At 39.7% G+C, this 18,511-nt stretch overlaps 1 protein-coding gene across 3 annotated transcripts in view; it reads left to right on the top strand.

Moving 5' to 3' along the window:
* The window catches only part of LOC126241393 (scoloptoxin SSD14-like), a 483,336-nt gene that overhangs the window by 411,312 nt on the left and 53,513 nt on the right, over positions 1–18,511 (top strand). For all 3 annotated transcript variants that reach the window (XM_049948003.1, XM_049948004.1, XM_049948002.1), the window contains one exon: positions 11,607–11,805. In XM_049948003.1, coding sequence (XP_049803960.1) covers positions 11,607–11,805 — 199 coding nt within the window. The remainder of the gene's footprint in view (positions 1–11,606; positions 11,806–18,511) is intronic.

Here is an 18,511-nt window from a genome sequence, read left to right as displayed (position 1 = left end):
TGGCAGTTATTGGGCCCACTATTTGATTCATGGTTATAGAAAATATTATCGGGCACCAACAAGTTACTGCTGCCTGAGAACAATTACACTAGTGATCAGTAATTTAGACCACTGGGTGACAGCATTAGTGTCAGACATTAGTGTGCAACTCCCTTGTCATCAAGTTTAACTTGTTTTGAAAGCTGTATTAATTGTTCACAGCAAAGAATCAACAGACCAAAGGCTTAGACAAGTGCTTTATCAAGAAAAAAGGATTAACAAAACCCTTTCAGAGCTCTGACAGCACACATGACATACGATAGACACAATTCTATTTATTTATTTATTTATTAGTGTTCCATAAATCCCATATACAAGAGAATTGTGTGGATGTGGAATGAGTCATAATTAGACATGAGAACAGTAGCCTACTCATAGATACTAATAGATACAATGTTAACATTTACAAGCATAGGAATTTCTTAAAGTAAAACAGATGTATAAAACAATACAATAATAAATTACAATTATTCCATAGTAAGTTCAAACTTTTCTAGAAGTCAAGTATGTTGTTACTCTGACATAGGTCATCATGTTCAGTTACTAAGTGGCAACAGCAAATTTTACAAGTCAATGTTCCATATCTCACTTAAATATAGATGTCGAAGAATTCATCTAGAGAGTAAAAAGAGTGTTCCAGAAGATATTCTTTTAATTTATTTTTAAATTATGGTATTACAGTAGTAAGATTTTTTATGCCGATATGAAGAGCATTAAACATTTTTTTGCTTGAGTAGTGTACCCCTTTTTGTTCTAGGCCCAAGTTTTTTTCCATGCACATGCAACACGTGTTTTGACCTTGTGTCATTGTCATGATAGTCACTGTTAGTTTTGTGCAAGGGCAGGTTCTTAACTGAAAAGGACATAAGGGATAGGATACACTGTGAGGTCAGTGTTAATATTTTGTGTCTTTTAAAAAGATTTCTGCATGAATGATTTCTACACACTCCACTTAGAATTCAGATTGCTGTTTTCTGAGTGACGAATACTTTATTTCTCATTGGTTGATTTCCCCAAAACATTATGCCACATGACAACAATGAATGAAAACAGTCAAAATAAGCAGCCTTGACAGCTTCAGTATTTGCGGTCACTGCTACAATACACAGAGCATAAGTTGCTGTACTAAGTATTTTTCTCAACTCCAGAATACGACACAACCAATTTAATTTATTAAATTTAGTGTCGATATGGACGGTGATACCCTCTGCTTTCAATCAGTTAGGAATGATTGAAGATACTTTCCCATTGTGCCTCTTAAACCATAATACACAGCTTTTGAAAGGAGGATTTCATGCTTCACACAGTCAAAGCCCTTGGTTAAATCCCAAAATATACCAACTGAAGCTAATAAATTGTTCAGAGCTTCCAAAATATTATTGGTAAATGCAAATATAACATCGTCAATTGACAGCCATGCTTGGAATCTCAATTGACAATGGCTAAGAGCCTTGTGGATGTTCAGATGCTCCACAATTCTCTTATGTATAATTTTCTCAAGAACTTAGGAGAAACTTGTTAAAAGGGAAATCGAGCGGTCCTCTTTCTTGAATAGAATAGTGGTTTCACATCTGCATACTTTATTCTGTCTGGGACGATATCTTGATGAAGGGATTCGTTAAATATAATTTATGAGAATGTTTAAGTACCTTAGAGGAAATATTATCAAAGAAAAATTTTTTGTTTGCATTTTAGTGATCATCACTGACAGTAACTGGGGCTATATGCATTTGACTTATTCTGTCCAATCTCTTTCAGAAGGTACATAGCCTCATTGATCAAGCCCTTACAATTCGTTTTTTCAGAAGCTGTTAGAAAGTGCTCATTAAGGACACTTGCAACTGCATTAGTATCTTTAATCAAACTACCACAATGTCTTATTTCTACCTTAGAAACACTATCATGTTTTTTCCCCGGCTCCCTTTTGATAGCACGCCAGATGGTTTTTATTTTATTGTTTGAGTTATCTATTTTGGATTTAATATGTAATGTTTTAGAGCACCTTATAACTCTTTTCAGTATTTTACAATATGGTCTATAATGTTCTTTTACAGCTGGCTCATCAGAACATCTTTGTGATGTATATAACTTTCTTTTTGTCACATGAAATTTTTATCCTTTTTGTAATCCAGGGTTTCATTTTGAAAGCCTGGGGACTCAGTAATTTCACAGTTTTTTTAATATTTTTTTTATTTATTTATTTTTATTTTTTATTAGAAATACTGCTTCAAAAATGGGTAGGTTGAATTTAATACTAACATTTCTTTAGTAATACATTGCGCTCCAGTTAGTCTGCTGCAAGCGCTTATTGAAATTCTCTAATGTGCCCACATTGATTGTTCTGAAAAAATGACTAAATACTTGGCCTTTGAATATATTTTTAACAAAACTGATTCAAGCTGTTTAAAAAAAAAAACACAAATTTTCCCTGCAGGAGCCCTATATATTGTCACCACTATAACCAACCAATTATCAGCAAAAATTTCAGATAACAGGCTTCAAAATGAAAATCTTCACAATGAATACTTAAGTGATTTATGAGCTATACCCACTTTGATGTATACTACAGCACCACATTTCTCTCTATTTCTCTACAGTAACTATCAGCTAGGACATAAACCTCCAAGTGAGGCATCAGCATGGCAGACTTTACATTCTGCTCTGTGAAACACAATAAATGGGCTTGGGCTAGGGAGTAATTTACATTTATGGTGAGCCAAAAGCTCCACTTTATTTCTAAGGCTCCTGATATTTTGGTGGAATATACATAATTTATCATTCATAACAGATTTTAAATTGCAGCATTTGGAGGTTAAATTAATGTCTCTCAATTAATAAGGACTGGTACTTGATTTACTGACAGGCTTCCTCTTATAGGCTATGTTTGTGCACACATTACTTACAAATTGACCAGAGTCTTGCCATGATTCTTGTTGCACTGATCCCATGAAAAAAATTTGACTGTGAATATCAGCTCTTCCACCCCTGTCACTTTTCATAAGTGATGGTGTTGGACAGTTTGCTGGTGATGAGTTGGTTACTGCTTTTGACTGGCTATGTAGTTTAATTCCATACTATTGTGTAGCTTCTTGTGCATAAAAAATCCTGTTGATTGTAGTCTATGGTGGTAGGGTCCCTGGTTTTATGTAGTTCGCTACGAAGTTCCACTACCTGGTTCACCAACTTGTGCCTTCCATTTCTGTTTAAGTGGAGTCCATGTCTGGTATGTTCTTCGTGCTTTATTTTGCTCATATCTGTTAGGTGCACATGATTAATTTTTTTACACAACTTCTGTAGTTCGGAGTTGTAGTGCTCAATTTCTCTGTTCACACATGACCATTAAGGGAGATCATGCCACACTGGTACATTTATTAAGGTGACATTTGTGTTGTACAGTTTAGGCAATAACTTCCTGTAAGTTCCGAGTGCTGTCTTGCTCTCATTTTTGTAGACATCATTGACACTGCCTATAATTAAAAGTGATTGTCTTTTTTTCAGATTGTTTGTTTCTATCATAAGGTTTTCGAGTACAACACTTAATATTGCTCCAGGTTTAAATTTTGTGAAAACATAATACTCTCCATGTAGAGCATCATGAAGGGGAGTTGAAAGGCTTTTCTCATGACTGTCTGCATACAGTTACAATTTTTTCTTGCACCCATCCGTTAGTATCTTTTTGTTTCACCTATTCTCATTAAATCCATTGCATTTACTGTCTCAGGAGGTTTATTGTTACATACTTGATAATAGCAGTACTTTCACAAGTGCAATTAGCACTGGCAGTGCACGATGACCAACCAGTGGACTAATTGCTAAAAGTAGCCAACAGCATATATGCAACACTGGATCACCAGCTGCCGTAATGTCATCAGCAGATGATGTGCCATCCAACTCCGTCTGGTGGATGCCAAACTCATCCGAAGAGAAAGTGCTGTAGTGTGGTTCTTTCACACTCCGAATGACTCCCCTGAGAAATTCTGAAGAGCTATGCAGTTTAGGTGATGCTGGCCAGACAGATATAACCCCACCTGCAGCCAGGAGGACCTAGGAGAGCTATCTTTCTGGCACACTGTAATGCTGCCCACCAAGATTATTGGTGACCTAGAAACAGCTCTATTAACATTTTTGGGTAGTATGACAGGCATGTTGCCGATAAAAATTGAAATTGACAAACCATGTGCCTATTCAAGTGATGATCATGATGTAAATTAGGCAAGACAAATCACAAATCAAACAAATTGCCACTCCAACCACCTTCCTGGTGTTGTGATGAGGAGTCAACACCATCAAGACCTTGCAAAATGGCAAAACCACAAAGGTCTCTATTGACTGGATCAAGCTAGTGTAGTCCTACCTTAACCTCTGCAATACACCATGCAGACGTTACAAGTTTCATCATACCTGGAGACACTGATGCAGAAACATCTTCACCACATCCAGCAGCTGCATTGACGCTGTGGCTAGCTGTATGCACAAGACAGAGGTGATTGGTGACTGGGTGTGGGGGCTATGAACTATGAGAGGGTAATTAAACCAAAAACTGACTGTAGAGTGTGTTGCAATACGACATTTATCTTTGATGTTAATCTCAGTGCTTAATTATCTGAGTTTATTAATGAATATTAATTCTGTAAATGTTCTTTTATGTATATTATTCTCTCTCTCTCTCTATCTCTCTCTCTCTCTCTCTCTCTCTCTCTCTCTCTCTCTCTCTCTCTCTCTCATGCATGCACACACACACACACACACACACACACACACACACACACACACACACACACAAATGTGTAAAATAGTTACAAAGAGGTTTCAGAAAGAATTTCTCCAAAATTTTTACCATCACAACAACAGAATTACTCTTCTCAAACACAGTTCTGTGTGCTGTTACTGTCGTAGCTAATATACCGAAGTACTTCCCTGTCTGAGTTGTATCGTTTGGTTTATATTTCTTGTATAAATGCATAAATAGTATTTCACTAACACTCTATCATATAAATATGCAGTCTGAACCATAAATTAAAGAAAATAGTATAAGATAATAGCATATGGTCACAATATATGGCATTTGCTATAATGCTAGATAAGAAACTTAAATACCACACACTTAAAAGCAGTTTTTATGAACTATAGTGGTGCATGTGCAAGTACCAGCTCATATAACAGATGGACACTTAATTAACAGCCTAAAATAGCAGGCTGTAACTGTAGAAAGAATATGTGAGAATTACAATAAGTGTAAAGGTATATTATAACAAAAGCAGTTACAGCAGTTAATATTTCCCTGGCATAATAAATATGTGTAATTGCTCACATTTAAATACTTGCTGTTTCTATGAAAGTGTGAAACAGTGTTAATGTAAGAATGTAAATAATCTTTGATGTGAGAATCACAAACATTTTTTTATTTTTTTTTTATTTTTTATTTTTTTTATTTTTTTTTTGTACATTGTTATCCTACTTGTATATTTTTATGTTAATGTTCTAAAAGTTCTATTAAAATTGTAATGTCTAAGTGACAAGTAAATTCAATTATAAATTTTCATGTATATGTATTTTAAATTGTAATGTTTATTGACAAGTCCTATGTCATTTCGATGATGCACTACAAGGACGCTAATAAACTGAACTGAACTGACATATGATAAAATGACAATTTTTATTGTGTGTTTAAAAATGCAGATCCTGAAATTTTATTGAATAGTGAGAAACTACATAACTACAACAAGAATCTTTCTCTGTAGTTGTGTGTTCCGCAAGCCTCACTGCAACTTAGAGGACTTGAGCTTTACCTAGGTATTAGTAGTGGAATGTGCTCCACTCTGCCTCCTGAGGATGACTTTGTAGCCTCTTGAGGGAGATGTGGTGGCTACTGCTGTGGAAACCAATATGAATAGGCATGAGGAGAGTCTGCTAACTTTTCCTCCAGTTCAGTTGTAATAGAGTCTGTACGGAGTGGTTGCTGAGACGCCACCACCAAAGGCACAGCCACAGACAGTGTGCAAAAACTGATAGAAAAAAAGAAACAGAGAAGAGAGACAATTTTAGATATTTATTACCATTTTAATGAAAATATGTTTAAGATTTTTTGATGTTTTCCGCATCCATAAGGATAATTTCGCTTGGGATCTCTGGAAAGTATATTAGCATATTTGTTTCTCTTCGTAAATACACTGAAGAGGCAAAGAAACTGGTACACCAGCCTAATATAGTGTGGGTATCCCGCAAGCATGCAGGAGTGCTGCATCATGACATGGTGTGGGCTCGACTAATGTCTGAAATAGTTCTGGGGGGAACTGAAACCATGAATCCTGCAGGGCTGTCCGTAAATCCATAAGAGTACAAGGGAGTGAAAATCTCTTCTGAACAGCACGTTGCAAGGCATCCAAGATATGCTCAACAATGTTAATGTCTGGGAAGTTTGATGGCCAGAGGAAGTGTTTAAACTCAGAAGAGTGTTCCTGGAGACACTCTGTAGCAATTCTGGATGTGTGGGGTGCCGCATTGCCCTGCTGGAATTGCCTGAGTCTGCTGGAATGAACAAAGGAAATGCAGGTGATCAGATATGATGTTTACATATGTGTCACCTGTCAGAGTTGTATCTAGACGTCCCATAGCACTCCAACTTCACATGCCCCACACCATTACCAGGCCTCCACTAGCTTAAATAGTACCCTGCTGATGTACAGGGTCCATGGATTGATGAGGTTGTCTCCATACTCGTACTCATCCATCCACTTGATACAGTTTGAAATGAGATTTGTCCGACCAGGCAACATGTTTCCTGTTGTCAACAGTTCATTGTTGGTGTTGACGAGCCCAGGCAAGGCGTAAACCTTTGTCATGCACTGATGAAGGGAATGTGAGTGGGTCTTCAGCTCCAAAAGTCTGTATCGATGGTGTTTCATAGAATGGTTCGCACTCTGACACTTGCTGATGGCCCAGCATTGAAATCTGCAGCAATTAGCAGAAGGGTTGCACTTCTGACACACTGAATGATTCTCTTCAGTCATTGTTGGTCCCTTTCTTGCAGGTTCTTTTTCCAGCTGCAGCGATGTCAAAGATTTGATGTTTTACCAGATTCCTGATATTCACAGTATGGTACATTTGTGAAATGGTCATACAGGAAAATCCCCACTTCATCACTACCTCAGAGATGCTGTGTCCCATTGCTTGTTCGCCAGCTATAACACCACATTCAAACTCACTTAAATCTTGATAACTTGCCATTGTAGCAGGCAGTAACTGATCTAACAACTGTACCAGACACTTGTTGTCTTATATAAGCATTGTCAACCACAGTGCCATATTCGGGCTGTTTGCATATCTCTGTATTTGAATATTCATGCCCGTAGCAGTATCTTTGGCACTTCAGTGTATTTAGTGTGTATTCTTGTTTTTCTGACATGTTCTATGCCCTAGACAATCTACACACTGATCTATGAGATCCTATAGTAATATAGTGAAATTGAAACAAGAACTTCATTGTTGAATAAGCAACCCTTGAACTTCTGCAGTGAATGAGAATGATTTAATAGCTTGATCAACAACTGTGGACATCCTCAGTATGTCAAGATAAGTGTCAACACAATAGTGTATCAATCCCAGCCCAAAGAACTTTTTTTGTCATTTACAGGTAACTCTTTTACATTTAGAGTGCATTGCAATGTCTGAAATGATATTTATATTTTGATCTTATATGGGGGTTGGAACTTAAATAGTGGCAACTATTGATTCACAACTGATACAAAAGAGTTACATGTTACTGTCCTTCAAAGTTGTCGCCAGCATTGTGTAGAACCTGTTGCCAGTGTTGTGGAAGGCGTAGCATACCATTAGCAGAGCCTGTTCTGTTGATGGTGCGAATGGAGTGGTCAGCTGCCTGTCAAATCTCTGGAACAGTTCTGAAGCGAATGCCATGAAGCCAAAATTGAAACGCCAATCCAATGAGTGGCATCATTATGGGTCACCACAAAAGTCGAAAGTGCGTCAGAGCACCAGTATGGTGAAAGTTATGGTGATTCTTGTGTACGACTGTGACGGTGTTATTCTAACATTACATTCCTCTGTGGAAGACTGTCAGTGCACAGTATTACTGTTCGTTTTTGGAGCATCACCTGTGACAATCTTTGCAAAAGAAGCGTCAATACTTTCTGTGCAACCCACCCATCATTTTGCACGACAGTGCACAGGCGCATACAGCACAAGCTGTGGCTGCTCTGTTTGGCTGATGTGACTGTGAAGTACTGTACCATCCACCATACTCCCTGGATTTAAGTCCTTGTGACTTTGATTTGATTCTGAAGATGAAGGAACCACTTCGTGGCATTTGCTTCAGAACTGTTCCAGGCAGTAGACTGCTCCATTCACACCATCAACAGAACAGGCTCTGCTAATGGTATACTAAGTCTTCCACATCACTGGCAATGGGTTCTACACAACAGTGGTGATTACTCTGAAGGACAGTAACAGGTGAAAACATGTAACTCTTTTTGTATCGGTTGTGAATAAATAGTTGCCACTATTTAAGTTCCAACACTCGTATATGATTGGGAAATTTATACCATGTAGAATGTCACACAGTAGTTGCAGCCAAGTTAGTATCCTCATGGCTGCTATCGCAGGTGGCCCTGCCTTTGATGGGGTAGGAGATGACTGTGACAGGAATGGAGTAGGTGTAAGCAGGAGGATGTATTGAACCGGTCTTGCATCTGGATCTATCACAGGGAATGAACCGTGGGGCAAGAGGTTGATAGCAGGAGTGGAATGGGGACCTGCAAGCACACCTACATAGTCCTTTCCCCTTTTCTTCTCACACCCCCTCACCCCACCACACAAGCACAACCTCCTGAGGCTGCGCCTAAGAGCCCACCTTGTCCCTGTGATGTCCCTACACCCTTCTACAAACGGTGCTACAGTACTTCTCCCACCCCTACCCTGCTATCCCTCTCCCTCCTCACCACATTCCCCATCTGTACCCACACTACCCATCCAAGTTAAAATCACTGTTCACCACAGTCAGCTCTTTGTGCTCTGAGATGGCAGTTATCATGTGAGTTGTGTCTGTAGGAATATATATATATATATATAACAGAGGGAAACATTCCACGTGGAAAAAATATATCTAAAAAGAAAGAAAGTGATGAGACTTACCAAACAAAAGCGCTGGCAGGTCGATAGACACACAAACAAACACAAACATGCACACAAAATTCTAGCTTTCGCAACAAACGGTTGCTTCGTCAGGAAAGAGGGAAGGAGAGGGAAAGATGAAAGGAAGTGGGTTTTAAGGGAGAGGGTAAGGAGTCATTCCAATCCCGGGAGCGGAAAGACTTACCTTAGGGGGAAAAAAGGACGGGTATACACTCGCACACACACACACATATCCATCCGCATATACACAGACACAAGCAGACATTTGTAAAGGCATATATATATATATATATATATGTGTGTGTGTGTGTGTGTGTGTGTGTGTGTGTGTGTGTGTGTGTGTTTGTAGGACTCAGACAATAAAATCTGACAGTCTTCTCTCAGAATGTGTGTCTACAACTCAATGTCTCCTATATTTTGTGAGTAGCAGTATGTCCTGTTTTATGTTATTTGAATGTTGTTAATTTTGGGAAATTAGAAGAACAAAATTCCCATGTATCTTCAATGAACTCATGCCTGTGTGTAGCTAGTAGTTGCAAATTACAGATTCAACATTCTCTTACTCCTTTTGAAGTGGCTAATGAACTAGCATAACACTTGGTTGATAGTCTCACTCTTGTGAGCTGTAATCCATACAGTGATTTTCTTGTGGTGTCATTATCACAAGGAAGCAATTGAACACATATGAACAATTGGTAGTGTAAGCTCATGGCAATGACTTCTGAGTGGGTTAGTAAAACATTAAAATTTGCATTATTTAATAAATTGCATAAAGTGTTTCCACATCATACACAAACAAGCACTGTCTGCTAACAGATCTCCCATGCTATACCCACACAGGTCCATCTCCTCCAACTACCCACATGAAACAGCTGCAAAGGAACACCCTCCTAATCAAGCAATATCATGCTGGAAAGGAACAACTTAACACATCCTTCACTAGTGCTTCAAATACCTATCATTGTCCTTGGAAATGAGAGACACTTTTCCCACAACTCTATATATGTCACTCAAAGTGGTATTCCAATGTTCACCCAACTTATCCTGTTTCATTCTTATGCCACACATACTTCCAAACCTTTGCCACATGGGTTACATTCCTGTGGAAGTACCAGATGTGAACCCACTTTATGCACTCACCAAGCACATACTATTGTAATCCATTCACAAGCATGTGCTACCCTATCAGAGGCAGAGCCAACTGTGAAAGCAGTCATCTCATATGCCAGCTTTGCAGCAACTTTTGCACAGCCAATTATTTGGGAATGACCACTTACCCCATTAATCAGCTGTCCACCTAAATGAATGGGCACTCTAACTTTGGCACAGAAAGTGCAGCTATAAAACTCTTTGACTGTCTATCCATGGAAATAAAAGCCTGACAGATAAAGTGTTTTCAAACGTAGATTAAAAATGTTTCTGTTTAACAACTGCTTATATTCCAGAAAGGAATTCTTGAATACAAATAATATGCCACTTTTACAGAAAAAAAGCCTATAGAAGGCCAGCGTACATAAATATTGAATAACTGACTAACTGTGGCCAAGACCAATTCATCACCTAGTGACACAACACACTGCTGAACACAGCATACTCAACTTCAGTCATTGCACTGCAACCCATTACATCTAGATGCTCCATCCCAACACCAGATTCAGTGCAGTCTATCTTTTCCTCTGTTCTAGCTCCCCCTTCCAATACACTTCTTCACTTCAGTGTGAGCCACAAACAGCTCCCCCTGCCTACACCACTGCCACATTCCTGTCCCATCTCCTTGCTGCCTCTCCCTCCTAGCTGACAGCAAAATATACCTTCAGTTGTCCACCACCTCTATGCCCCTTTTCCCCTTTCATCAGTTTCAACAATCTCAGCTCCTCACTCCAGCTGACCTGCAACATCAGAAAGTTGAAGCCATATGTGTATATGGCTATGTTTGTGTATTCTATACGTCAGCTCTGATAAAGGACACCATCCAGAAGCTTAGCAATGTTTTCAGTTTTATATATATAGCTACTGACCACTGAATACCTTAACTATATGGTGCATTGTCATATTTACTCCTCTCTTTATTTAAATTGTCTACAGGTTTCTGTAACACAAAAGTAAAAATCTTGTGCACCTCTGTGAAATAACCTGTAGTCTTTGACAGATGATTCCTTCTGTATAATATGACTATTTAAATAATTCTAGTCCAACCTCCTTTAGCCAACAGCTGTCTGTCTCAAGTGTCTATAAAATAATTTTTGTTTTCAAACAATACTTTTTAAATATTACACACATATTTTTTTAATAATTTTTAATGGGGTACAGTTCAGCTATTCAATGAAAATGATCCATTTCTATGTTTATCGTACATCTACATATGTTATCTACACAAAATATTTAACTAAAATCATGTGTTCAATGTGCAATTCTAGGTGGGATGGCTGCTGCTGTGCCCGGTGAACTGAAAGGTTACTGGGAAGCATTTAGTGCCTATAAAAGTGGGAATGTAACATGGAGTGATCTTGTATACCCATCAGTTAAAATCTGCCAGGAAGGCTTTGAGGTTAGTTCCTACTTAGCAAACGTTCTTAAATCAAATGAGGACAGCATTAAGGAGAGTGAGACACTTAGGTAAGTGACATTCACTTCAGCCTTAAAAGTCTGACTTCAAAAAGCAGCAGCAACATATAATAATGTGGCTGCATATCCAGTTGTAATGTGATTTATTTGTGATGATGAAAGAGAAACAATCCATCATTTTATAGATGAATTTAGATTTACCATTACCATAAATGACATGCAGGTGCTCTATCGAACAGGAAATTATTTACTAATTAAGAACTGAAGGCATATCCTCCTATCAGAATGTTGTTAAGTGAAATCCTTGTATAACATCATGATTTGGGGAACCACTGCCTCTTGTTAAAGGCTCTGATGACTCATCTTTTGCCATTAGCATTCTAAACTCTCACATTTTTCATGAAATAATATCCAGGCCAAAGTATCCTGATGCAAATCTGTGTGAGTGCTTTTCATCAGCTCCCTCTTTTTAAAGCCACTGTTTCCTTAACCTCCTCATCTGTATCTATAATATTATTTTATATTTGGCTCCAAAATCTGCTGCATATTTTTCAAAATAAGATACAGAACTTTCATTTAAGGCGTTCCTAACAAGGAATTAAAGTGAGATGTTTCTCAGTGTATTATTATTCTATCAAATGTTTTGAAACACTCTCACTTAAACAGTTTCACTCCAGTCCTCAGGTTGCAGAAATTGGCAGCCTTCAGTCAAATAGCATATTTGCTTCAGCCCCACTTGCCAATCTATGAGATCCTACAAAATTGTAGTGAAGTAGCAGCAAAAACCCTATTGCTGAAAATGATGTACCTCTGTAGGGCAATAGCTGTATGAACCAAGCACACTGTTGACACACAAACCATGTGATGTTTGTTCAGTAGTAGTCATTTTGGTATGATGCCACTTGTACAAAATGACAGTGTCACAATATTGTGCAAGTCTGAGGCTGAGGGAAATGCAGAATGTAGGAATGCATGAGGCAGAATTCATGTATCTCTCCTGGTTAATTCTTAAAGTGTCCTTTCCCACCCCATCCCCCTTCCCAGGCAGTTGAATAATTTCATTTGTCACATTATTACAGTGGGTCTTTAGTCATTAAATGATCCTTTTTACACACAATGGATGTGTCAACTGTGTACAGAACTACTTTGGAATGTAGATAGAAATATTTAAGGTCATTTACATGCATCAAAACCAGAAGAGGGCCTTGTACTGAGCCCTTTGGCACTCCATATTTTATATTAACAATATGGAAAGGATGGATTGCTGTTCACTAAATAGAGGATGCATTGAGATCCAGGCAGGCACAATGAAAAACTCTACTAAAATATAAAGCTTCTTCCAAAATAGAAAACACACACAAAATTTTACATTTTCACATTCACACAAGCACAGCTCACACACGCATGGCCACTGTCCCAGAGTACTGGAGCATCTGACATGAGCAATAATTTTCTGGGGTGGTGGGGTGGGTGGTGTGGGTAAAGAGGGGGCACGAAGTGGTAAAGGGAAGGCATAGCAGGGTACGAGTTGGGGAAAGACTTCGAGGTGCATTGGTGGGATAGAAGGCATGTGTAGTGCTACGGTGGGAGCAGGGAAGGGGATAGTAGTGGAAGACAGAGAGTAACGGAGGTTGAGGCCAAGGGGATTATAGGAACAAAGGATATGTTATAGTGTAGTTCCCTCCTACACAATTCAGAAAAGTTGAAGTTGGTAGGAAGAATCTGGAGGGCACAGGTTGTGAAGCATTCATTAAAGTGAAATGCATCAAGTTTGGCAACATGTTCAGCTCTTCTTGGCCACAATTGGGCCATGACCATTCCATCAGACAGAGAAGCCACCAAGCCCATGCAATATCCTTGTCCAACCCTACTCCACCCCTGCTCCCATCCCTTGCCTCATTGCTCAAATCCCTGCAATAGAATTAGATGCAAAACCTGTCCATACACCCCCCCCCCCCCACTACTATCTATTCCAGTCTTGTCACAGGCATCTCCTACCCCATAAGAAGCAGGTCAGCCTGTGGAAGCAGCCATGTGATCTGCAAACTAAGCTACAACAACTGTGCCACTTTCCACATGGACATGACAACTAACAAGCTGTCTGTCCAAGCATGGTCACTGCTGAACTGTGGCTAAGAAACAGCTGGAGCAGCCAGTTGCTGAACACACTGCCCACAGCCTGTTCCATCTGGATTTTTCCTACCAACACTTACTTTATTGAATTATTCAGCTGGGAACTCTCCCTACAACATATCCTCCGCTCCTGAAACCCTCCGTCATCCCCGCCCACAATCTTTGCTAATCCTTGTTCTCCACCTACATATTCCCTTCCATGCTTCCTATGCAGCACTACAAATGCCTCCTATCCCATCAGTGCTTCTACTAGTCTTTTCCCTTCTCTACTTCCCTCCCATCCCTCATCCCACACCCTCCAGCATAGCTTTCTGACATTACATCTAGCAGCCCTGTCCTGCCTGTACATGTCGCTGCATGCTCCCACAAGCAGCACAGCATCTTTCCCCACCCCTACTCTACTATCCCTTCCCCTCCCCACTTCATGCAGTTATAGTTCTGCTCCAGTGTCCAGAGACAGTGACCATGTGTGTGAGAGTTGTGCTTGTGTGAATGTGAAAATGTAAAAATCAAACAATGGAAAATCCAGGATGGAATGTAACAGTACCAGAGAAGGAAAGTTGGAAAGTTGCTACTCGCCATACAGTGGAGATGCTGAGTTGCAATAGGCACAATAAAAAGATTCACACAATTAAAGCTTTTGGCCATTAAGGCCTTTGTCAGCAGTAGACACACACACACACACACACACACACACACACACACACACACACACACACACACACACACACACATAAACGCAACTTGCACACACGTCTGCAGTCTCAGAGAGCTGAGACCACACTGCGAACAGCAGCACCAGTGCATGATGGGAGTGGCGATTTGGTGGGGGTAAGGAGGAGGCTGGGGCAGGGAGGGTTGAGAAATAGTATGGTGAGAGTGGTGGACAGTCAATTGTTGCAGTTTAGACAGAGGGCAGGAGAGAAGGTGCAGAGGGGGAGGGGGTAAGTAGTGGAAAGGAGAGAAAATAAAAGACTGGGTGTGATGGTGCTGTGCAATTCAGAAAAGCTGGTGTTGGTGGGAAGGATCCATACGGTACAGGCTGCGAAGCAGTCATTAAGATGAGGGATATCATGTTTTGCTGCCAAACATGATATCCCTCATCTTAATGACTGCTTCACAGCCTGTGAATATGGATCCTTCCCACCAACACCAGCTTTTCTGAACATTCCCGTAACCTCCTGGCCTCAACCTTCATTAGTCACTGTCCTCATCCATCCAACCCCCTCCCTGTTCCCGTTCCACCACTACAAAGCCGTCATTTTACCACCACACACAGTCTTTTATTTTCTCTCCTTTCCGCTACTTACCCCCTCCCCCCTCCACACATTCTCTCCTGCCCTCCATGTAAACTGCAACACTTGACTGACTACCACTCCCACCATACTATCTCTCCCCCTTCCCGCCCCTGCCTCCTCCGTACCCCCACCCAGTCGCCACTCCCATCATGCACTTGCGCTTTCGTGAGTGTGTGTGTGTGTGTGTGTGTGTGTGCATGTGTGTAAGTGTGTCTACTGCTGACAAAGGCCTTAATGGCCGAAAGCTTTAATTGTGTGAATCTTTTTATTGTGCCTATCGCGACTCAGCATTTCCGCTATATGGTGAGTAACAACTTTCCTTCTCCGGTATTGAAAATGTAAAAATGTGTGTGTGTTTTCTAATTCAGAAGAAAGACTTTGTCCGAAAGCTTAATTTTTTAGCAGTCTTTCTCCACTGTGCCTGCCTACAGCTCAGTGTCTCCTCTAGGTAGTGAGTAGCAATCTATCCTTTCCATATTGTTGTTATTTCATCCATGACTTTCCATATTTTGTATTAGTTATTTTAGATTTGTGAACCGCACTTTCAGTTTGACGTAGCACAAACTGTTTTCAGTTATTCATGTAGGAATCTGTTAGGTCATAAGCAGGGCCTCTTATGCCAATGTTTGATAGCTTATCTAATAGGATAGTAACTTTTACAAAGTCAAAACTTTCTCATGGTCTAGGTGTATACCTGCAACACATTCATTATTCTCAATGGTGCTTGAAATCTCTTCAATTAGCTAAGCCACTGCTAGTTGATTTACGTTTTAGGAATCCATTTTGATTTTCAAACACTATGTTGTGGTTGTTGAGAAAATTTATAATTCAGTTATACAGCATGGTCCATTGATAGTGACCGGGCCAAATATCTCACAAAATAAGCATCAAACAAAAAAACTGGAAAGAACGAAACTCATCTAGCCTGAAGGGGAAACCAGATGGCGCTATGGTTGGCCTGATAGATGGCACTGCCATAGGTCAAACGGATGTCAACTGTGTTTTTTAAATAGGAACCCCCATTTTTTATTACATACTCGTGTAGTACATAAAGAAATACGAATGTTTTAGTTGGACCACTTTTTTTGCTTTGTGACAGATGGCGCTGTAATAGTCACAAACATATGGCTCACAATTTTAGATGAGCAGTTGGTAACAGGTAGGTTTTTTAAATTAAAATACAGAACATAGGAAAGTTTGAACATTTTATTTCAGTTATTCCAATGTGATACATCTACCTTTGTGAACTTATCATTTCTGAGAACGCATGCTGTTACAGTGTGATTACCTGTAAATACCACATTAATGCAGTAAATGCTCAAAATTATGTCCGTCAACCTCAATGCATTTGGCAATATGTGTAATGACATTCCTCTCAACAGTGAGTAGTTTGCCTTCCATAATTTTCGCACATGCATTGACAATGTGCTGACGCATGTTGTCAGGCATTGTAGGTGGATCACGATAGCAAATATCCACAGAAAGAAATCCAGGGACATCAGATCCAGTGAACATGCGGCCCATGGTATGGTGCTTCGATGACCAATCCACCTGTCATGAAACATGCTATTCAATACCACTTCAAGCGCATGCGAGCTGTGTGCTGGACATCCATCATGTTGGAAGTACATCGCCATTCTGTCATGCAGTGAAACATCTTGTAGTAACATCGGTAGAACATTATGTAGGAAATCAGCATACATTGCACCATTTAGATTGCCAGCCATAAAAAAGGGGCCAATTATCCTTCCTCCCATAATGCCGCACCATACATTAACCCGCCAAGGTCGCTGATGTTCCACTTGTCACAGCCATCGTGGATTTTCCATTGCCCAATAGTGCATATTATGCCAGTCTACGTTACCACTGTTGGTGAATAATGCTTTGTCGCTAAATAGAACACATGCAAAAAATCCGTCATCATCCCATAATTTCTCTTGCGCCCAGTGGCAGAAGTGTACATGATGATCAAAGTCGTCGCCATGCAATTCCTGGTGCATAGAGGTATGGTACAGGTGCAATCGATGTTGATGTAGCATTCTCAACACTGACGTTTTTGAGATTCCCGATTTTCACGCAATTTGTCTGCTACTGATGTTCGGATTAGCTGCAACAGCAGCTAAAACACCTACTTGGGCATCATCATTTGTTGCAGGCCGTGGTTGACGTTTCACATGTGGCTCAAGACTTCCTGTTTCCTTAAATAACATAACTATCAGTCGAACGGTCTGGACACTTGGATGATGTCGTCCAGGATACCGAGCAGCATACATAGTACGCGCCCGTTGGGCATTTTGATCACAATAGCCATACATCAACATGATACCGACTTTTTCCGCAATTGGTAAATGGACCATTTTAACACGGGAAATGTATCACGAAGCAAATACCGTCTGCACTGACGGAATGTTACGTGATACCATGTACTTACACATTTGTGACTATTACAGCGCCATCTGTCACAAAGCAAAAAAAAGTGGTCCAACTAAAACATTCATATTTCTTTATGTACTACATGAATATGTAATAAAAAATGTGGGTTCCTATTTTTAAAAAAACACAGTTGATCTCTGTTTGACCTATGGCAGCGCCATCTAGGGGGCCAACCATAGTGCCATCTGGTTTCCCTCTTCAAGCTAGACAAGTTTCGTTCTTTGTAGTTTTTTTGTTTGACGCTTATTTCATGAGGTATTTGGTCCGGTCATGATCAGTGGACCACCTTGTATATGACTTATTCAACTATTTTGGAAGTGATGAAAACTGTCAAGATAGGCCTATAATTTTCAGTTTTGTACTTGTCAACTTTTTTAGAGATCAGTGCTACCTGGACTATTTTTAGTCTGTGGGAAGGTGCTAGGTTCTATTATGTTATTTGCTGCTAAAGACAGAGATACAGAGGCATTTTGTGTGCACACTTTTAATGCAGTAATTTTGATGCTGTTGTTCCCAACAGAAATGGAGGGTTTTAAAGAGCTAATGATGTTCATTATTTCTTTGCAATTTCTGGGATCTAGGTATAGGCTCTCCTACTGAAGAAAAGTATCCATTGAATATGTTTGCAATTTCAAGTTGACCTTTTATGAACATTCCATTGTGGTTAATAATGAACTCCCAGCAGTACTTGTCTCTGCATGTTCAAAACTGTTCATCATGGCCCAGACACCAGCAGTAATATTGTGTCAAGCCTGAAGCTTGTTTGCAATATAAATGCTCCCAGTCAGTCTTAATAAATCTAAATAGTATTCATGGTAAATTCTGATGTCTTCCCTTAGTTTGAGATTTTCTTTGTCATTCAACACCGAACTATTGAATCATTTTAATTATAA

The sequence above is a fragment of the Schistocerca nitens genome, chromosome 1 (assembly GCF_023898315.1).
Source record: "Schistocerca nitens isolate TAMUIC-IGC-003100 chromosome 1, iqSchNite1.1, whole genome shotgun sequence".
NCBI classification, from domain to species: domain Eukaryota; kingdom Metazoa; phylum Arthropoda; class Insecta; order Orthoptera; family Acrididae; genus Schistocerca; species Schistocerca nitens.
Note: the sequence above shows the minus strand (reverse complement) of the source record. Positions and strands in the feature narration are given on the sequence as shown.